A 23573-nucleotide genomic window follows, 5' to 3' on the forward strand; every position below is an offset into this window, starting at 1 on the left:
ACATGCAACTGCATGTTGTATGTTCTATACACATGCTACACACATCAGCATGCTTATTTGGGTTTTTGAGGGGGGACCTTTTAGCCACGCTAACAGAAAATGCATACACTGGCTAATAATAGGTTTGTTGTCCATCAGACAGTTCTGACTAGCTCAACCATCACAAGGCACTGGAGTAGTGTTAAAGCTTCACACTCAGTTTGTTTCCACCTTAATAAATCTGTGTTCCCAACCAGATTTCTCATGGTTGTCCCCAAACTTTCTTGTTACATGATCACATCTGGCCCTGTGAGCCTAACAAAACAGCACAACAAAATGAACACAATAAAACACATCATGATATTGACACACATACTTGTATAGGTAAGGCGATAATACAATGCGAAACAACATTGTAGGTAGGGTTGGGTGATATGGCAAAAATATTCTATCAAAACATTTTCACGACATATTTTCACAATGTGCATCATGATATTTCATCTTTCTAAGATTCTAAAATTGAGCCTGAAGTGCCACATATAAAATACTTTAATAAGTACACTGTTTTTTATTCTATGTTTTACAAACTGCACTGCACTGCACTAAATCCAGTTAAACAGGCCTAACTGTGCTCACTTTGTAGTGAAACATGTAGATGGTCAGTGTTCTTTAAGTCCGACAATATCCACAACATGCTCAGAAAAGTGACATCACTTATCATGATAACGATACAATACTGTAATTTTGCCCACCCCTCAGAGAGAGAGAGAGTGTGTGTGTGTGTAGTGGTGTGTAGGGACGTGACAAATGGGGCTTGTCTGGGATTACCTCAGAGGCTGATGAAGGCCAGTTCTAATCCTAACCCTGGGATTATGACTAAGACACACACTCACATGCAGCAACCCCCCCTCTCAATAATAAACACTTAGCTATTAGGACCTCCATATAAGAGCTGACCCTAAACCCTGTATTTCTGTTCTTTATATTACAGTCAGGAGCTACGCTCTGGGTTAGCTTGGCCGCAAGTAAACAATGATAACATATTCTGAGAAAATTGATAAAACTCAACTCAATAACCCAATATTTTGCTAATCTATCATGGCATCAGGTTACCATTACTGTTATATAATTATATTGTATATACAAATATATCGAATACTTCCTCTTTGGTAATAAAAAACACTATAAACCTTGCATAGGTTTGTTTCATTTGAATGTTTTGTTATGTTCTACTTATCTTAATATTAAAATGAACCTTATGCAGTATTGGAAACATTAATCAGACAGAAAGCATAAACAAGTGATATTGATGAATCCCTAATTTAAACTTACTTGTTTCACAAGTAGAACTAGGCTACTTAACTCAGACAGGCTAGTAGTCTTCGCTATTAAGTAGTAGGCCTCAAACTGAAGCATCTACTGAATGATTCACTGTGAAACCGCAACATAAAAAGTGAAGAACGTTACACTTATGTGTCTTATAAGCTTCAAACATCAGTGCTTTTTGTAACACATTATTAGTATTAAACCCAGTGTGCAAACACAAATGTGGCACCATTAGCTTCATGTTAATTACAGCACTGAGTAGAAACTATTTATTCAAGTACATGGATTAACTACATTTGTATCTATCTATACCCCTAAAACTAAAAATATTGTTGTGTCACACTAATACTAGTATAGTAGTATACGTGATATCACACAGTACTAACCATAAGTTATGTCCTTTCCATCTAGCCTCTTGGATACTTTGGTACGTTAAATACAGGCTTTACCACTTCCTTAACTTTAAAATGGCCCAACTGAGCTGAAGGTAAGCACAAATATATAAAATTTCCTTTCTGCTAGCTTTTCTTACTCCATTGAGGTTCAACGGGCAAAACTGAGCTTCTTCTTTTCGACTTTGGTGTCTTTCCATCCAGTCCCACCTGCTCTGGGCCGAGTTTAAGTATATCCAGCACCTCCATGACTATACGGTATTAACCTTCTGGCTCGTAGTGCTCATAGTGGTCTGGGTTTCATAGCTTAAAGCCCTGATCTGAAACCAGAGATCCCCCTCGGCCATCCATATACTCAACTTTGAGTGCAAAGAAAGCATGACTGATCCAGAAACAGCTCTCTACAGGTGAAAACAGACGCGTTCTCTTTCTAATCCACATGCGCGCAGCTGCCAAAGCCAAGCGAGCATTCTTTTCATTTTCTACATACAGCCTGCTCCACACCCTCTCACTGTGCGACAGCACGTCTCCTCTGGGCCCAGTCGTCATCCACTGCACTGTCCTCGCTCATTCATGACCCACATGCTCAAGACTGATTTAGGTACAGTAAGGAGGGGTGGATGGACAGGAAGTGGACACTCCACTGCAGGGAGCTGAGCCTGATCCCACCCGCTTCCTGCTGGACCTCATTCAGAAACAGTCCCTGAAATAAACCACAACTAACAAAACACTCGCGTCACACCGGGGAGTGGCGCACACAGTCACAGAAAAAACCTGTGCTAAAATTAGCCTCACCAGTTTAGTCAGGAGGGGGTTAAAATGGTAACAACCATGGCCCAGTCTCCAACTCATCTCTCTCTATCTATCTATCTATCTATCTATCTATCTATCTCTCTCTCTCTCTCTCTCTCCTGTCCCTGTTCTTCTTGCTCCTCTCTCACACCGTTCCCCAAACAGCAGTTTCCATTTGCATGGTTGTCATGGCAATGGGGGCTCAGATACTGCACCTGTGGAGCAGGCAGCCCAGTCCGGCTCACGCCCGATTCGACGGCTCATTGTCTTAGCAACTTATTGACCTATAGCCAGCAAGCAGGGAGCTGCCCACATGTGGTGGGAGAAGAGTCAAAGGCCACACTGACTCACTGCAACACTGGCTCGATCACTGAGCTGTGCAGAGACAGTGCAGAATGTACTTTATATGGAAGGTGTGCTGGGCTGTACTGATAAAATTCAACATCACAATATTTTCTAAATATATCACAGTAAAGGCCTACTCACACCACGTATGAATTTTAGGCCAAAAAAAATTGTTTTTTAACATAGTGTAACCTTCACACTAAATCCAGCGTTTTTGTTTTTTTTAACACTCTGGGAACTCAGGAAGGAGACAAAAGAGGAAAGGAAAATTTGATTCCTTGCGTAGCAGTGATGATGAATTAATCATTTTTCTTTTAAGCTCTGCAAGTACAAGGAACAAACACAGGGTACAAGTGTTCTACAAAAACACTAGGCATGAACTGACTAGGATAAACCCAGATAAACCAACAAGAAACAAATAAACAATAGCTATGTTGTACTAAAGTACTCACCGTCATTCCCAGCCTTTCAGTTATAGTGCTACTTTTTTAGCATCTGTAATTTTATAGCTTGTTGCCTGCTGTATAACGTTACTGTCCATTTTTGTTGTTTTTCCACTTTTTTGCATGATTTGAAAACTCCAGTTACCCTTTCCAGCTACCATTCATTTTATAATGAATGAACCAACAGAAATGATCCAAAATTACTTGGAAAAAATCTTGTCACATTAACTTCCATTACAATCTTAGAGTATTTTTTCCTTCTCCTGTAAAGTTACCATTTTGGAGATTTAGGGTTTGTTCCTACAGCGACGATGAGCTTTTATGTTCTGCCAAGAGCAAGATGAGCTGTTCTGCTGCCATTTGTTTGGACTGCAACCATGAGCTCTGACTCTGAATCTTTTCTGATTAAAAAATTTACGCAGCATCAGATACTGATGTGAAAGACAGCATTAATATGCCTGTGCTCATTTTAAAAGAAGATTTTCAAAATCAGGCTCTTTGTGAATAGAACTTAACACAGGGAGGTGCTCAGTCCTGGTGCTGGAGATCTAAATTCCTGGACAGTTCAGATCCAGCACAGCTGGCTCTAATGTTCAGATGCTCCTAAAGACCCTCATTACCTAGAACAGGTGTGTTAGATTAGGACTGGAGCTAAACTCAGCAGGGTGGTAGATCTCATGAGCAGGACTGAGCACCCCTGCCTTAACAGATGATATTTAGGTTTGCATTAATAAAGTTAATGAACCCATGCTACTGCTAATCTATTGTAAAATACTGTCCCACACCAAAGAGAACCTTACACTGTACTGTAAACGTTAACCAGTCACAAACATTTCCGTTTTATGTATTTTGAACTGTTCTTAAAACAGTTCTTTTGTTACCTATCAATATCTAAAACTTTAGCATTGTTGTGGGACACCGCTGCAGGTTCACCATTATAGATAGATATCAGCCTGTACTATATAAAAGAGACAGCTCTGAAGATAGCATCTGCTCCTAACGTGTAAAAACTTAATGATGAATGAACCAAAGCAAAGTCCTTAAAGCTACATTAGCAGATGCTAAGTAAAGAACATTTTTCCCTTTTTTCCTGTGTTGTTATTATGGAAATATGAGTTTTCTTACAACAGCAATGAAAACATATGCTGAGGCTGAGATGTCAGATTACTGTCATGCGAAAGGCTGCTGGGAAAAGATAAGTGCAGAATATTGGGCGATGTGCGCTCTCTCATGGCAGGTGTTCTGTCTGATCATCCGACTTGGCACAGAGAGAGAGAGAGAGAGAATGAGAGAAAGACAGAGAGACCCAACCAGCCAGGAGCATACACCTGCACAACAGATGTTGTGATGCACCACCTTTTCTCCCTCCCTCTCTCATTCCTCACTCTCTCCATCACTCTTAACTGTTTTTCTTTTTGTCTTTTTCCTGCCCACATGCTCTCCTTTCTGCTGTTCAAACACTTTAGTGCTTTTCTCTTCTTTATGACCCCCACACACAGATAACAGGTATCAGTACTGGGCCCGTATCAGCAGAAAAAATTCTGGATCAGATATCAGAGGGAATAAAAAGAACTGAACCTGATCCAATCCAGAAACTAATCTAGCCTGGAATATCGTTCACTCACACTGTGTGATGTTGTTAGCTGTGTGTTTCTTCCTGTTGCAAAATGTTTGAGTAGTTTCAGCATGATGTTCTACTTTTAGATGCTCATCTTAAGGGCTCAATTTAAAGCTTAGTAGTCTTTGAAGAAAACGTTTGACATGAAATCTAATTTACACAAGTTACATGTACAGAGACGTAGTTAATTAGCCAAGACATGTTTGGTGTCCAAATTTTGCTTCTTCAGTTGGAGCTACAAGGCTAACATTGCTAACACTAGAAGTCAATAGTCACCCAAATATTTTCCGTCAACACACCTCATAAACTTCTCTCAACCGGCTCAAACCTTCATGAAGGTTGTGCAGACTTATCAGTGTGGTTTAGGACACAGTATGGTATGTCTGAAGTGGCTGGCCAAGGTGTTCAGCTACATGATGATGATGATGATGTTCATTTTTCATCATCATCATCATCATCACTTTTATTTATATAGCGCCTTTCCCATGCTCAAGGACGCTTTACAATCAATACATAATCAACAATACATAACACAGAACACACACACACACACACACACACACTCCACAACACAGAGTCACTCAGCTAGCCACAAAGGGGTAGCATTTTCCTGCAGCCGAACACCACCAGTCCAGACAGCCTCATAGCTGCAATGCAGCGTTACCCAAGCGGCCGACCCGAGAGGCCTTGTGGCTGCGGTGTAGCGCTGCACATGCAGCCAAACACTACCAGTCCAGGCAGCCTCACAGCTGTAGTGCAGCATTAACCAAGCAGCCAGCCCAGGTTATGCGATGCCACGTCGATCAGGTCCCCAGTCCAGAGAGCCCCGCAGCTGCGTTGCAGCGTCACCCAAGCGGCCGGTCCAGGCTGCATAATAGCCGTGATGCAGTGTCACCCAAATAGCCAGTCCAATAAGCCCCCGAGCCACAGTTGGAAAACCGCTCTCAGTCACTATCCCAGTGGATATGACAGCAAACTTCCCAGGCAAACATCAAAACAAACAATACAAAGCTAACAGAAAACCGATGTGTTGCGCCAGTGTTCTTACAGCGGAACGCTCGTGCGCACATGCACACACACATATTTTTTTTATAGCTCAAAGTTGATCTTACTGTACCCTAAACCACACTGACAAGTCTGCATGACCTTAATGAAATTCTGAATGCAGTTTGAGCAGATCAAAAGAAATTCTGGGAATGCATTTTACAGAAAAGCTTTAGGTGACTATTGACTTATATTGATTGTTAGCAACGTTAGCCTCATAGCTCCAGTGCTAAATTAAAGAAGCAAAATTTGGACACCAAACAGGTCTTGACTAACTGACTAAATCTGGGATAAGTAGACTGGATTCTTGGATTTTTCGCTGAACCATTCCTTCAAAGAAGAAATGTCAGTATCGGAAAATAAAAAGTGGTATCGTGCCTTTTCTAGGCTCCCATCTTTTCTACTGGGGAACATAAGGGGAATTTAAAAAGAGAGTGTGTGACAGTTACAGCTGTGAAGATGTGGTGTAATCCAGTGAGTTTGAACAGAATCAGCAGGCAGCGAGGAGAATGTTCCATACATATGCCAACCACAGCAGCGTGCAGACTATAGATAGCTATATTAAACATGGACGAGAGAGCATACTCTCTCTTACTCTCTTACTCTTGTACACACATACAGACGGCATGTCTCTGGGGTCCTGAGCAGCTGCTGGAACCTCACAGCATCCTGTACTGTAGAGTCTGTGTGTCTGTCTGGCTCCTTCCCTCGCTCGCTGTGCTGTAAACAGCAGCGTAGCTGATGGGCGTTACACTAGTCCTCTTTGCTAATTAGCTAATAACACACCTGCTAAATGCTAAATGCTCTGCAGCAGACTGGTGCTGGATGGAGGGGGTGCAGTTCTTATTTTAGGGTTGAGGCTTCTCTCCAGAGAACACACTCTCGCACACACGGATTACTAATGAAAGACAAAATCACTCCTGCAGCAGAACAGAGTGGTCGCATACCCTACCTCAGTGAACTCATCCAAAAGGCAAAACAACCACAGCACATACAGTACTGTGCAAAAGTCAGAGACCACCCTTCATTTATTTAATTTCCAGTCAAAACAGCCATTAAGCACAAGGGAATCATCTTTCAGAAGATATTTCTGAGGAGATTAGATGTAAGATAATACATTTGCATAAGGAAGATGAAAGTCAAAGGAATGGAAGTGAAAAAACAGGAGTTTCTAAAACTGGAGTTCAAGAAATGATTCAAAGATGGAGAGACAATGTAATTCCAAGACCTGGGAGACCACCAAAACGGTCACCATCAGATACACAGTACTTAAAGCTTTCATGTTTTTGCTTCAGATCTGAAAAAATCCACAGGCATTTCTGTCCACCCTTCCACTGTGAGAACTCAGCACTGGCTCTGAAAGGATGTGTAGCCAAAGAGCCGTTACTGAGAAAAGAAGAACGACAGAACAATGGACTGGTCACCCCAGAGTCCAGACCTCAACATCACTGAATGTGTTTGGGATTTCCTGGACTGTGAGAAGCAAAAAAAAAAAATGCAACCAACTTTTAAGACTGAACTCTAGAGGTTTGGAAAAATATTTCTTTGAAAAACAGAAAGCAAGTCTCCCAAAAATAATGAAAGCTGTAAAGGTAAAGGATGGACACAAAAGGTGGAAAAATGATGTATGTAGTTGTTGAGGGTGGTACATGCATGTTTTCTGTTCTTTTTCCATGACACATGATGTAAAAATGGCCTTTTTGACTGGAATTAAAATAAACGCACGGTGACCTCTAATTTTGCACAGTATTGAACATCCACAGAGGCAAAACACACATGGAAAGTCAGATACTCAGAAAGACACACACACACACACACATTCTAAGAACCAGTTTGCATCCACTTTCCACTGGAAGCCCTTCATTTTAAGCAGAAGTGTGTGTGAGGGCAGAGCTCTAGGAAATAGCTCTGCACACACAATCTCTGCTTCAACTCATCACATTTCCCTCCAGTCCTCATCCACTAACTGCTTCCTTTCTGACTCAGAGGCTTTCCTACGTACAGTATTTGATTTCTTATATAATGTAAAGCCGTTCGCACAGCACAGACACAGATTTAGCCTAGAGCTGGGTTAAAAAAAGGATGTTCAATAGATAATCAATGGAGCATTAACATGGTAATTCAACAACACTAATCATAATCGAAATCTGAGAAACTGCTTCATATATTTTATAGTAAAGCTTCTTTCATTTGCATATAGTGCAGATGTCAGTACTGCCTCCCTGCCCCACTGGTACCCATCTGCCATGAGAATACCAATACCATTATCCACCAACTGCATTTGTCTCCAGCCGCTATACGGGATGAGCTCACACTAAAAGCACTATCAATCTCCTCTCTGTTTCAGTTAGACTGCCCTTAATGTCCCTGCTGTGAGTGTGAGAGAGAGAGAGAGAGAGAGAGAGAGAGAGAGAGAGAGAGAGATAACTGATTAGAGATAGCCAATGATCCCACCAGCACAGTGGATCCATCTTCCCTGTAACGTGTCAATCACTCCACTCGGAGCTGCTATGGGGTGTTATGGATGTTACATAAGCTGGTTTGTACCACTTTGTAGGAGTTTCTAAGCAGTTTCGGTGTTGGCTGTGCTGCTGCTGCAAAACCAGGGGATAATGTTATTATAATAATAATCATGTTGCTCTGTTGGACCTAATATGAGCCTTTTGGGTCTGATGCAGTTTTTGAAAAGGCCCATATCCCACACTTTTCTTGTATTTTATGCTTTTGCAAGAGTTCAATTTATAATATTTGTGTGGTTTTGTGTACCAACAATGGCCATAATTAATTTTTATATGATCATTTTCCAGTCTTCCTTTATCCCTTAGAATTAAACAGACTGTGCCTTTAAGACTTATACAAGACAAATTCTATTCTGATTGGCTGCTCTGTATTATGCCTCACTCAAAAGCACTCCAAACACACTCAGTCAAAATGGGCGGAGCTAAACCTTTGTAGGCTGAATAGGTGGATATATATATAAATGAGTTGGTTTCCGTGATACCATTGAAACAATGAATTCAAAATGGGCTGTTTTAACAGCTTAGTTTCCATATATGTACTGTCTGGACTGGGTTCTGATTTGAAACTTTAACAATGTTTTCATACTACATCAAACTCTTTATTTTAAAAAAGTGAGAGAAATTCATTTTTCCATAATATAGGCCCTTTACATTTGATTCCCCTCTGTTTTTATTCTATAATTGATATTTTATTTGCACACAAAGTCATGTTCACAGGTACAGTTAGGACATACATACTCATAGTTTCCAGTGGACATGTTAGAATAAAGGAGAGGGGGAAAAAAAAGAGAAAAGAGAAACAAATTGACTGTTTAGGACTGTGCTTCAAGGTAAGACATTAACAACTGCCATATTTTCCAGAACTTATACATTTTCTCATTTAAGTTGTATGTCAGTTGCTCTAATGGAAGCACTGTTGTAACCTGGGACAACCAGAAATCAATGGATGAAAGCTGAGGAGTTGACCACAAAAGTAAAATACACTTCTTGGCCAAAGATACTAATATAAAAAACAGATGCTTTGTTTTATAATCAAGTACAGATTTCATATCAAAGTATAACAGGAACAAAGCAGGAGAAAAGACTAGGTGAACCTTCAATATTTTTTCAAGTTCACAGTGTATCCCCTTCCAGTAAAATTGTATCTTGTCACATAACCAAAAACAGTACGTATACAAGTATGTACCTCTTTCCTGTTTACATTTAAAGCAAAGATTTGAACAGTCTGAAGAGATCTTAGAGGCCCACTGGTGTAAGATAAGTCTTATTAATAAACAAAGTTCATCTCATGAAGAGATGTCGAGCATACTCTAGGCTATCGGACTTCCCAAATCAATTTCCAATCATCGTCACTTATGTTCGTTCCCAGATATCACTCCCACATACCCTTCAGATAAGGTAGAGATGAAGTACATACATCAGACAGTAAGTTATATATTTGTGACACAAGTCCTTTTAAGCCATCTAGACGCTCCTCTATCTCAGTCAGCTCTGTTTGATTCCCCGCTGTTTTAAAGCTTTTGTTTAGTATGTAATATTCTACCATTCAGCTAATCAGAGTCTACATATTTCAATGAACATTTAAGGCAAAAATCCAGATTTAAAGGGTCCATATCCTACATTTTTCTTGTATTTTACTGTTGGCCAACGTATGATTCTTTTTACTTAGCAAAAACAGCCATAATTTATTTTTACATTATCATTTTCTATCTTCCTTTCATCCTACAGAAATAAACAAGCTGTTTCTGTTACTGTGCCTTTAAAGCCAATGTAAGATCAATGATTTTTATTCTAGTGGGCTGTTCTGTGTTGCTCACTGAAAAAAAGCAAATGAAAAACAATTCATTCAAAATGAGCCAATCTTACAGCTTCGTATTCTTATATGGACAGTCTGGACTGGGGAATGAACAGTATGCTTTGAAAGTTGAACCATGCTTGTAACTACACTAAACTTAAATTTGGAAAGAAAAAATACAAGGAAAATTTGGTTTTCCATGATATGATACCAACAACACTGATTTACAGCTCTACTCCAGGCTGCCACTTCCTGATGTCGTAAACACGAGCACATTTTAAAGACCACATTCTTAAGAACTCGTCAGGCCAGTCCACAGTTCCTGTTGTGTGTTTTCTTTGTGATTTTCCACACTTCACCAAAATACCTACAACGCCACTGTATCCACCTCAGAATCACCACGCAAACCAAACCTGAACACTGTGTCCACCTCAGAGTTCAAACACAGACTCATTTCTTCTGCCAGCCTCTGTAAGAGTCTCACACATGCAAACACACAATCCCTCAAAGAGAAGACGATAAAAATGACGAGTACCTGTGACGCACTGCCGCTCTTTATCAGCTCAGATGAGAGCAGGTGTCAGCGGCAGGTACTGCCTGAATTTTTCATTACCCAAACGGCTCTGCTTTCACCAGCAGCCCAGAAAGATGACAAGTGTGATATAAGTATAACTGCAAACTGAGAAAGAGAGCGAGAAAGACAGAGAGAGAGAGAGAGAGAGAGAGACAGACAGACAGACAGACAGAGAAAGAGAACAAATGAGAGAGAATGAGAGAGAGAGAAGGAAGAAAAAGAGACCAGATACAAAAAAGGAGAGATACAAAAAAACAGAGAGAATGAGAAAGAGACAGACTGAGAGAGGGAGAGAGAGAGAGAGAGAGAGAGAGAGAGAGAGAGAATGAGAAAGAGAACAAATGAGAGAGAATGAGAGAGAGAGAGAGAGAGAGAGAGAGAGAGAGGAGAGAGTCAGCAGCATGTTAAATAGGGATTGTGAGAATTCTGCTTGTCCAGCAGGTCCAGCCACAGTGTGCTAGCTGCTAACATGCTATGCAAATCCGGAGCATTCAAAAAGAGCCTCTGTAGACCATAGAGAAATATAAAAGGGCTGGGCAACACAGAAAAACCCCACTGCAGCAGAAAAATGCCATTCCTCTCTCATGGAGCAGATGAAGCTGTAATCGCCAAGCGACAGCCCTCCAGTCTGGCCTGCCGGCAGCTCAGATAAGACTGCTGTGGAAATATGGATTCCTGTCCCCCTCAAACAAGGCTTTATTAAATAGATCCAGCCTGAAAGCCCAGTTACCAGAAATCAGAGAGAGAGAGAGAGAGAGAGAGAGAGAGAGAGAGAGAGAGAGAGAGAGAGAGAGAGAGAGAGAGAGAGAGAGAGAGAGCGCGCGCGCATGGGGAGCCGAAGCCAGGAACAGGAAGAAGGGCGCTAACCTAAGCCTTCCTATTCTCCTTTAAATAGAAAATTAAGTATTTACTCAATCTAACGTATCAGCACACACACACACCACACACACACACACACACAAGAATCAAAGCTCAAAGAACTTTCTGAATAAAAAAACAGGAATGCTAATGCTAGTTGTGATCATCCATTGTTTACAAGAGTTTCGCAGGTCCAACAATGAGAAATTTTGGGCTAAATGTGAGGGGGAAGTAGAATTATTAGGGTGTGGGGAAAAAAAAAGAGTGTGAAATTTCAAAATGAATCCAACACCTTGTGAAAGTAGAGCCCAAAGTAGGGGGCGATGGTGCACTAGTCAGCATTGTCTGATGAACAACATGCTTGTCATTAGCGCGTGGATGTAACGTGAGTTAACATAGCTGTAAAGTCCCCCTAAAACTCAGATTAAGCATGTAAAAGTGTGCCATGTGTATGGAGAACATATTACATGCTCTATAAATAAACATGACTACCTGTGAGAGAGAAACAGTTAATTTAGCCAATGGTAGCGTTTTACTAGCCAGCTTGTTTTGTTTGTGCTATTGATTACACCAGACATTTAAAAAGCACAGACTAAAGGAATTCGGCGGTGGGTTTTTAGGGGCTGTACCCTTGTTTACTGCAGATTTCACCATAATTCTGCACCAAAAGATTGTATTCTCGCTACAAGACTATATTTAGCCAAACTGTTTGACAACTCACTACACAAGCGATGATACGATATAAGACTACTAAAAACTTCACAGAGTTTAATTGCTTCTTCCACAGAACTGAATTACTTTAAAATATTCTTCTTTTATTCCAAGCCTTGAGTCAGCACGAACAGGTGGGCCTCATGTGCTAGAATAAACATGGACGCTAATGAATAAGCCTGGCCTCTGTCCTCCTGCTCTCTACAGCAGTATTACAATGCATGCATAATGAGCTTCACTCCTGACTCAAATTGTGATTATGTAAAACACAGCTATGCCTACACTCCCTCTCTCCCTCTCTCTTTCTCTTTCTCTCTCTCTCCCACATACAATGCAGCTGAAAAGGTTTTAGAAAATAGGATGGCAGGAAACACTCCATGTTATGTGCTGCCCACCCTTCCTCTAATCTTGTTCCTTCCATTTTTCGCTCCTTCTCATCTCATACCTAATCCTCCAGTCTCACTGGTGGGGGTTGGTAGGGGGTCGTCTCATTAGCCATATTCTTCGCTCCCCTGAGCCAGGGCCTCCACCTCAGATCAATCACCTTCTCCTGCTACCTCCCACCCAAACTGAAACCACTCGCCCCCCCAAAACAAAACACCACGCCTCTCTAGGTTTCACCACACGCTAGGAAGTAATTTACCATCTTTCATCTCCCGAATTCCCCTTGTTTACAAGGATACAGCTGGTTGCGCTGAGCTCATTCCCCCTATATGTGTCCTGTAGCGGTCAGAGCCAGGCCACAGCGCTGAGGCAGCAATACTCATTCAGTCAGAACAGTGAGCAGGGGCGTTCACAGCCGCACAGTCCAGCTCTCTGTCCCTCAGAGCACTGTAACCTTCAGCTCCCTCCACTAAATGCAGTAAAGACCAGTGAAGGGTCGTACATGTCAAAACCTTTCTAAGGCTTCTCAAAGACACTGAAAAAGCCTCTACATTCAGGTCAACACACTCAACCTCATCATCTTAAAACGCCCATATCATGGAACAATTCATTTGCATCATTTATTTTTTAAATAAAGGTTTGATGTAATGCATGAACGTTGCTAAAGTTTCAAAACGCAATGTTCACTCTCTAGACCATATATGGAAACTAAGCTGCAAAAATGGCCTATTTTGAATGAACTTTTTCATGATGTCATACATCTGCCTAGGCAGTTAGCCTCATCCATTCACACTAGAGTTATAGGAAGTGTTTCAGTCCTGACTGCTTTTTAAATGAGCCACAATTCAGGGCAGCCAGCTTAATCAGGACAGAGCTCATTTACAGTGTCTATTTATATTTGTAAGGATTAATATCTTTGATGTGTCATTTTCTTTTAGCCATGATAGAGGCAGGATAATTATACATTATACAACTGTGCTCAATTTTTAAGGCTACACATACATATGCACATATAAAAATATTAAGGCATCGGTTAAGGCACAGTAACAAAATCAAAATAAAATCCAGCAATAAAGGGAGGCTGGAAAATGACATGTAACGTAAAAAATGAATGACAAATGTTTTTGATACATAAAACTGAAAAACAGTTATCAGGAAAAACAATAACATACAAGACAACTGTAGGGTAAGGGTCCTTCAAAGCTCCCTCATTGATACTAAGGAGCCTCACAGTCCCTAAAGAGATACAACCAGTATCTAAAACACTCAAAACTACATTAACCATAACACAACAAAAGGCACAACTGTGAAATGGCTCATTTCTGTAATTACAAGACAACTTGTTATAGCTTATGGCAATGAAAGTCCAATGGGACAGTGTTGTTTAATCTCTGTGGTAGCTACTCTTATTATGATAGAGGACAGACATTTCTGATGTTGGGGCCTGGTTTTGTTCACAGTCGACTTACATCTCCAAAAACACTGCACAAACAAACAGAAACATGAAACAGAGGAGGACGAGCAGGCGGGAAAAATTCTTAAGGGCATTAGCAGCAGGTTTTATGGGCTGTTGGGCCGCAGATTCAGTTTTGATCAGAATCACTGACCGTGACCTGCACAGTAATGGAGAAATGGGAGGGCGATGAGAGAGAGAAAAAGAGAGAGAGAGATAGGAGGACTGTGTGTTCTGTTTCTGCTCTGTACAGCTATCAGCATTCCTCTGATCTGGCCCAGTTCCAAACGTAGTCCTGCAACTGAGACGGGTCTGACTGGCACAAAGTATCCCTGACTCCACCCCTTTCCCCCCTCCTCCCTCAAAACAACATCACCAACATCCTCACTTGTAACACCACACTCATGGAACAACACACTGACCGGTAATGATAAACTGTTTAATAAATAACTAATTTGCCAGCTCTCTCTCTTTCAAAGTGAACCACTGCATCTCTGCACCTGACTCGCTCAAACTGTGCCTGTGCATCTTCACCACAGAGCACTTCAGCAAACTCAAAGGCACTTCAACACATCCACAACTGACACTTAGGCTACGTGCACATTACAACCATTATTGCTCAATCCCGGAGTTCCGCTTAGATCTGATCTCTTGGCTTTTATGGTTCATGCTTGTTATTGTAAGCCATCCGTATCCATCATTAGCATGAAGGACCTCCGTCCTGAAACAACTCGCACGTACACATTTTATCATCAAGTTAGCCACTGCTGCTAGCATGCTGTCCATACTTGATGATGACGACAATGATATTGAAACAAGAAGAAGGAAAAAAGTTCTAAACGTCAATGTACTTTTATGACAGATGTGACGATACTACTTTTTTCTTTCCTGATACTAATATTGAAATCTTGAGTATCAGCTGATACAAATATTTCATCTTTAAGAACTATTACACTTCAAAATGAACACCACTTAAGATGAGCATCTAAAAGTAGTCTGTCACAATCAAACTAACACAAAGCTAACATCACATCACACAGTGTGAGTCTGAGCTATATCAGGACAGATTTGTTACAGGATTGGATCACATTCATTCGTTTTCTCCCTCTAACATGTGATCTAGCGTTTTCTGCAGATATGGACACAATTCTGATTCTGATTATACCAATTAATTTTGTGCCATTCCTGTTGGTACTAATCATGAAATGGTCACACGATGTAACGGGCGGCTGCTATTTTCAAATAGCACAAAAACTGAAAAACAAGTTACGAGGTTTTGTTTTGACTTTGATGATATGCATATGTGCAATGAAGTGTGATACAAAACACTACCACAGAACGCATATGAAAGTGAATGTAATCTGATATGAAAAAATGTGTTCACAATGTGTTCACCGCTTTGAAAAAAAAAAAATCAGATCTGCCTTAATCTAATGGTAGCCCTTATATCAGCCACAAATGCATAGGCTTCATTGTGGAGGTCTCAAACGCAGGCCTGAAAAGAAACCTTCTGGCCTTTAAATCCAGCTCCTTACCTCTCCTCTGGATGATGATCCTTAGCAGCGGGTTGGCGGAAGACAGCGCTTTGTGGAAGTTGTCGTCATTGTTGATGGGCAGCAGGTCTCCATGGATGTCGACGTAACCTAGCAGAACGTCCACTCCAGGGATGCGGTGAATGGTCTGCAGCAGCTGATAAAACTCCTGGAAGCTTCCAGCACCATTCCTTTTCAGCGCAAAGCGCCGGTACTCCGCTTCAAACTGCAGCAACAAGCAAACACAGGTTACTCAGGCATGACAGCAAAAGAGAACTGAATGAAACTAAACTGACCGCTCCTGAAAATGTAACTATATTGGCCTTAGTGATGGCGTGTCTTCTTCTCCTGACTGCCTCCTATTACAAGGTCTTTGAAATGCGATCCATTTAGAAGATGAGGCTTTCTGGAATCTTTTCTTTGCAAGACCTAAGTGAATCTGAATATTATTATCTTCTATTAGCCAGGCTGAGATGGCCAGACTGAGATATGTGAAATCAGAAAGGCGTATAATGCCTGGGCGAGCACTCTTGCGCACACACACACACTGGCAGCAGCTCTTCCCAGTATCAATTTCGAGGCCACCTGCGCCCGCCTATCCCTTTGATGTGCACTTACGGCTCTACGGGAGCCATTGAGGTGACAGATGAATGGGGAGGGACAGAGCTAGGGTCAGTCCAGCGCTGGTACAGATTAAGACGGAGAAGGGCATCAAAACATGGAGCTTGCACACACCCAAATACAAACGTACACCAAGCAGAGAGGGAATTCACCTCAGGAATTCTTATCATGGGTAAACACACCAGGCAGGTTCTGTCTCAGTGCTGGTTTTACTGTGAGTAATTCCATCAGCAGCCAGGACTCAAACATGAAAGACATGGAGATGTTTCGAGCAGTGAAGAGAGGCAGCGGAGAAAAACAAAAGAGCAGTAAACAGGTGTTATGATGCTGCAGGAGGACATTAACAGGGCTAGAGTGGATTCTTTATAAGCAACAAGTCCATTATCAAAGTGAGGCCTTAGTTCAGTTCGCCAACATCATGATCCTGTCAGAGTTAATGTGAAGTAGTGTTACAGGAAGTGAGCAACACTGTTGTTCCTTTTTTGGTCACATACTCAGGTATACAAATTCAGTGGTTGTTCACAGGGAGTCTTTGATAATGGCTTTGATGATGCACTTTCAATTGATTTATTTCAGTCCTGTCTTGCTCATACACTAACTCTCTGTCCTTCATTCATATTATTTATAGCAGGAGAACATGGACTAAAACATCAAAGCATAGCATCCATTTACTGATGTACAGAACTGTTCAAAAGTCAGAGACCACACTTTCATTTATTCAATTTCTAGACAAAATGGCCATTTTTCAGCTTCACTAAAAATATTTAACAGAAGCACTGAAAACAAAACATAATATCTATTTTTCAGTATTTCAGACTCTTTGCTTTTATTACAGCTTCCATTCTTTTCAGGAAACTTGAATTCAGTTTTTCAAAGGAATCTGCAGGGATATTTTTCCACACCTCCCAAGTTCAGTCTTAGAAGTTAGTTGCATTTTCTGCTTCTCACAATTCAAGTAGTCTCAATTACAAATGTAGACTACTCAGTCCATAAAACCTTACTCCACATCTCAAATGTCTAGTTTTGGTGTTCTAGTTAAAACTGTCTTTTTTTTTTATCTTTTTTTCTTTTCTCAGTAGTGGCTTCTTGACAGCTACACATTCTTTCAGATCCCTAGTGTTGAGTTGTCTACTCACAGTGGAAGGATAACAGAATCACCAGTGAATTGTTTCAGATCTGCAGCAAGAGTAGCGCGTAATTTGTTTCCATCTCTCACCGGTAAAAATACTGTTTATCTGACGGTGACCTTTCTGGTGGTTTACGAGATGTTGCATGATTGTCCCTGAGTTTAATTTTCTCTACAATAACTCCAGTTTGGAAAAGCCTAATTTTTTTCTACTCATTTTATTTTGACTTTAACCTAGTGCTGGGCAATATGACAATATATCTTGTTATCATGATAAATTATGTCACAATACAATACAATATGCTTTTCTGAACATATCGCGGATATCGTCAGTACTTGTAGAAAACTCGCTAACTGCTTGTTTCATTATAAAGAGAGCAAAATTAGTCCGTTTAGTCCGTTTAGTCAGTTTAACTGGATTTAGTGCAACACAGTCTGCCAAATATTGAATAAAAATCATTGTGCACACAGTCACAGTTTTAGTATTTTTTAAGTTCCAAATGATCAGATGTCTGAAAAAATAATTACTGACCTACCATATATCGTAAAAATTACTTGAAGTATTGCAATATTATATTTTTTCCATATTGCCTACCTCTACTTTCTCCCTCCTTATACATGTGGATTATCTTATATCTAACCTCCTCAGAAATCTCCTTTAGCCATTTAGATGCACAGTAGAAAGACATTTGCAAGGCAGCTGAGGTGTGTTTGGGTAGCTGCTTTTGTGAATGTTAGTGACTATTTGAGAAGTAAGATAATGTTGGTGGCACCTCTGTCCACACCTAAAGAGAGGACAAATTAAATACTGATACTTGATGGTCGTTTTGACTGAAAATTAAATAAATGAAAGACTGACTTTTGCACTATACTGTATACAAAAATGACTTCGGGAAAACATTTTACATCTATGCTTTGGGGCATCATGTATAACCCAGACGTACCCTAAGCGAGTCTTAGTGTTTATCAAAAGCATCCAGTCAGTCTGATAACTTCCAAAGGCATTCAGTTCATACATGGACCAAGACCCTGGAAACCTGCCTTATCTCCTCCTTCCCTGTAGTGGTATTTCTTCAGGGCCACAAAGTGGCTCATACAACTAACCGAAATGCTAATCAAACACGAACCATGTGAGTAAATTCATGCCAAGACTGGTCTCAAGTAGCATTCCACAAACAACAGACTCCTACAAAGAGCACCAAGCCTCAGCACCTACTAAGTTCATCTGAACTAGTATAGATGCTCTGCGTAAGGAGATCCTAAAAAAGATCCTGCCATGAGTCATGAAGTGAAGGAGGGAGGTGTGAATGTGGTGTAGTACCCAAGCTGACACAAACTGGATTGACATTTAATGTGAAGTTTGACTCACAGAGAATGTGCATATTTCTTACATGAAATCATCAAATATACGTAGAGTTTCCAAGGATTTTTTCATTATGAGTGAGTTAAAGGAAAGTGGGAGAGTAAAGAGGAGAAGGAAGGATTAGGGGCATCTGGTCTTTCTTTGACCAGAGAAGACCAACGCACTACAAACTCACTGGCAAGAAAAAGCATCAAGTCCTGCCACCCTACTATTTACTGCCCTCAGACAATAATCGAAACTCAGGTCCGGCTGTCTCACCACATCCAGCTCCATTCCTCGCCTAACCGAAGTGGTACCGACCAAAATGAGGCCTCTAATTTCATGTGAAGCACAAAAAGAACAAGAAAAGCATTTTTTTCTGCTTCTATTTTTGCTTTTACACATTCCCACAGCAGGTTTCTCTAACATTCCTTCAGCAGGGAGAACAACACACCGCAGCTGGCCTGGGTGCTGCTTTCCTTGAAATACTTCAAGTAAACACAACACACTGAAGAAAACAAGGGCAAAACATTATGGAGATAATGTGGTCAGCAGCATGTGTCAATTCAGAATTTGTTATATCGTCACTGTCCAAATTAAAATATAAAAAATGTCCAAATTGTCAGCTCTTACCATTTAATGTATGTTTGTGTAACAAGATTTTATTCCAAGTGATTTTGGATAATCAAACTGTTAAGATGTAAACAAAATCATTTAGAAAAGAGAAACTAGAAATTAGAGAAACTTACAGGGTCACAGTTGTTCACAATGGTCATGATGTGAACCAGACACTCCCTCACACAAAGTTATTGCATAAAATGGCTACAAATACACTGTATGACACCTGAAACATTGTTTCACAATAAGAATCTAAACTAAATCTTTTAATCTGAATCTTCATGGCAGAAGTAGTACACACAGGGTGTCAAAAGGCAAAATAGCCCCCCAAGGAAAACATACTGTTTACAGATGTATCCCTATTTTACCAACACCAACATCACATATAAAAAGTCAGAGGATACGTGGAGGTTCACTGGTTGTTTTGGGAAGTAAATATAATGGCTACATTTGTACAGTGTAAAGAAATCTGACTTGGGTAGGTTCTCTAGAACGGAGCATTTCACATCAACCGGTCGGAATGACTGTGTTCACATAAATATGTGGAAATTTTGAAAAATCTGTGAAATTCCCCTTTAAATGATGTAGCAAAATAACAATCAGGGAAGAAATTGAGATACGTGGTTTTATTAGTAGGGAAGCAGGATAAAACTGGAATCATATCGGTATCGGCAGAGATTTGCATTAAAAGACTCCAGATCAGACAGATGTTTAGATTTTACCAATATTTTAAACCGATATTTAATGATAAATGTCTGTTGTACCCCAAAAGAGCGGAACGTTTAAGCGACGCGAAAGAGAAGAATGTTTATTGTGCTACAATAACTGAATTGTATGATTTTTACTGCATTTGCAACCCTATAGAGATGAATGACATCATCTCTAATGCTAATAAAGGTGGATGCAGTCTTGATTTATACATTTTAAAAATGTTTAATGTAAATGTATCAGCATCCGCATGTACATAAAAAATACTGTATATCAGCATTGGCCCACACTTCCCATACTGCTGCATCCCTGTTTGATATGCTGGAGACCCATATTCAGTTCTTCATTTAGTAGAGAGAGAAATTCAATACCTCCTACATTTTAATATTAATAACATCATATGCAGTATCACAAAGCTTCTGGAGGGGGAAGGAAAAAGCATGTGACCAGTCAACAACAGCTTGGCTTTGTGGTTTGTTTACACATGAGATTATCATTGAGATGTTTTAAGGTGCTGCTCACAGCGCAGATACTATGAATAAACACATGATCTACAAAACAGGATGAGTACAATTCACATCCAGCTACAGTCTGACGGTGAAACACAGACAATATTAGAACACAAGACACAATTTCACAACCGGGTCTATACGACGATGAGCTGTAGACCGAGAGCCATCAGTCTTACAGTCCTACAGCTCTGCGCTATGAGACGAGAGCAGTCGTGTGAGGACAGGTGTGCAGGAGGACGGAGACGGATGGATGGTTGATATTTTTCACTGCACCGTTGCTGCACGGTGTCCAACATGCATAATTGATCGCTGGGCCCGGTCGCTTCACTGCGCACGTCCATAGCATCGAACACGAACACGAACACGAACACGAACACACACACACACACACACACTGCACCAGAACTGCGCTCTGTCTGAGCACAACTTAAGCTCGAGCCAAACGCTCGTCTCACACCTAGCACGCGCCTACACACAGACACACGTACCCTACGCGCGCGTTTGCAAACCCGTCACGTAAGAAAGACACTTACTTTGCTCTTCACCTCGACCACACTGTCCGTGCTCTTCAGCGGCGTCCTCTGACTCCTCGACATGGTTCGGAGCGTGTGTGTGTGTCTGTGTGTGAATGTGTTTATATTCCAGTCACGTCTTCTCCTCTACAGGCTGCACTGAGCGGACGCAGCGCGCACCTCAGTCCCGGAGCCCCTCGCGCTCAGCAGCAGCAGTAGTGTTAGCAGCATGGATGGCAGAATGTGAGCGGCGGCGCGCGCAGCTCCCTTCGGTCCGCAGTACTGGCGGGTAGTGCGAGCGAGCTCTACCGTTAGAGGCTGCTGCTCCAGGAGTGGGCGTGGCCTGTTCGCCTTCAATAACAATGACGTCAGCGCCCACGCCGTCCCGCCCACCGCCAAGGCACGCCCACGAGTCGACGCGCCCGTTCGAGAAACGTCACTACAACCGGAGCAGGCGGTGTTTCAACAAGCGGAACGCAGAGCAACGATTATTCATTAGTTTTGGCGCTGTAAGTGAGGAAACCCTCAGAAAAGGGCTGGAAGTGTTGGAAGACTTTATATGTTTGGTGTGTCGTTTTCCTTTAGACACGATAGAGGCAGGAAAATGAAACATTAGACAATTGTGTTATGTTCATAAAGAATTAAATCTAACTTTATGTAACTACTTTCTGGAAGATTTTAAGCTAGAAAATACAGCATAGACCAGCATGGCTGGTCATCAGCCATTCGTTCTGTTCTTCAGTGGTCAGGACCCCCATGGACCCTCACAGAGCAGGTACTATTTGGGTGGTGGATCTTTCCCAGCACTGCAGTAACACTGACGTGGTGGTGGTGTGTTAGTGTGTGTTGTGCTGGTCTGAGTGGATCAGATGCAGCAGTGCTGCTGGAGTTTGTAAACACCTCAGTGTCACTGCTGGACTGAGAATAGTCCACCAACCAAAAATATCCAGCCAACAGAGTCCTGTGGGCAGCGTCCTGTGACCACTGATGAAGGACTACAGGATGACCAACACAAACTGTGCAGCAGCAGATGAGCTATCGTCTCTGACTTTACATCTACAAGGTGGACTGACAAGGTAGGAGTGTCTAATAGAGTGGACAGTGAGTGGACACAGTGTTTAAAAACTCCAGCAGCATTGCTGTGTCTGATCCACTCAGACCAGCACAACACACACTAACACACCACCACCACGTCAGTGTTACTGCAGTGCTGAGAATGATCCATCACCCAAATAGTACCTGCTCTGTGAGGGTCCATGGGGGGTCCTGACCACTGAAGAACAGGGTAAAAGGGGGCTAACAAAGTATGCAGAGAAACAGATGGAGTACAGTCTGTAATTGTAGAACTACATAGTGCACCTATATAGTAAGTGGAGCTGATAAAATGGACAAAGAGCGTAGAAACAAGGAGGTGGTCATAATGCTGTGCCTGATCGGTGTATATATATGTGTGTGTGTGTGTGTGTGTGTGTGTGTGTGTGTGTGTGTGTGTGTGTATTGTAATATCTTGACAGTTTTTAAAAAATGTATAGTTTCAAGCCTCCAGAAAGTACATTCTTACTTTTAGAACAGAAGAAAAAAAATGGAATAATGGAATAATAAAGAAGTTACATTTTCTAAAGAATGAATGATAAAGTTTAAATGTAAATAGTTAAAAGGCAAACAAAGCACCTAGTAGAGCTTCAGAACATGGACTAAGGAGGTGAAGCTAACCAGGCAAGCAAACCAAGCAGTGAATTGGGGCCGCTGGGCAACAGACGTGAGAATGTAGTTCAAAATTTGCGTAGGCTTTATTAGAGGATGAAGCATCACTCTGTGGTCTGCCACAGCACAATACCCCTACATAATTTAGTGGAACTTCATGGAACTTAGCGGAACCGTAGCACTTCCCCATCATTCACACGGTCAAATGTTTTGCATCATCACACAGCACTGTTAGCTCATGTGTGCAAACATGGGTATGAAGCTGGTAGCTTAGTTAGCTGATGTCCGAACAAAATCAAACAATACCCAAGCAGCACTGCAAAGCACAAGAAACTGAGAAAAAGCAAGGAGAAAAGGGTGATTTTACCAAAATACCATGTGTGTGTTGAGAGGAAAATAAACTGACTACTCTGTAAAATATCCATTATGTGTAATACTTTTCAAAAGCTCTTAATGTATTAAAGCAATTTAATTGAAATTTTAGGAAGTAAGTAAATTTTATTTATACAGCACATTTAAAACCAAAGTGCTTTACAATAAAACACAAAAAGGATTCCCACCTTCCGAACACCACTACTATACGTTCACACAACAGTGTGCAGACCTCAGTCCACAGTTCAACGACTGCTGAATGCTAATCGATAAAAGACCATTCCAAAGTCTTG

The 23573-nt window shown here is 41.2% G+C and overlaps 1 protein-coding gene across 1 annotated transcript in view; it reads right to left on the reverse strand.

The window, feature by feature from the left end:
* Window positions 1-21470, reverse strand: part of pard6a (par-6 family cell polarity regulator alpha) — a 40490-nt gene extending 19020 nt beyond the window's left edge. The window contains 2 exon segments of the mRNA XM_036561591.1: window positions 15769-15991; window positions 21226-21470. Coding sequence (XP_036417484.1) covers window positions 15769-15991; window positions 21226-21288 — 286 coding nt within the window. The 5' untranslated portion in view covers window positions 21289-21470.
* Window positions 21471-23573: the final 2103 nt, after the last annotated feature.

The sequence above is a fragment of the Colossoma macropomum genome, unplaced genomic scaffold, assembly GCF_904425465.1.
Source record: "Colossoma macropomum unplaced genomic scaffold, Colossoma_macropomum, whole genome shotgun sequence".
In the NCBI taxonomy this organism is placed as follows: Eukaryota; Metazoa; Chordata; class Actinopteri; order Characiformes; family Serrasalmidae; genus Colossoma; species Colossoma macropomum.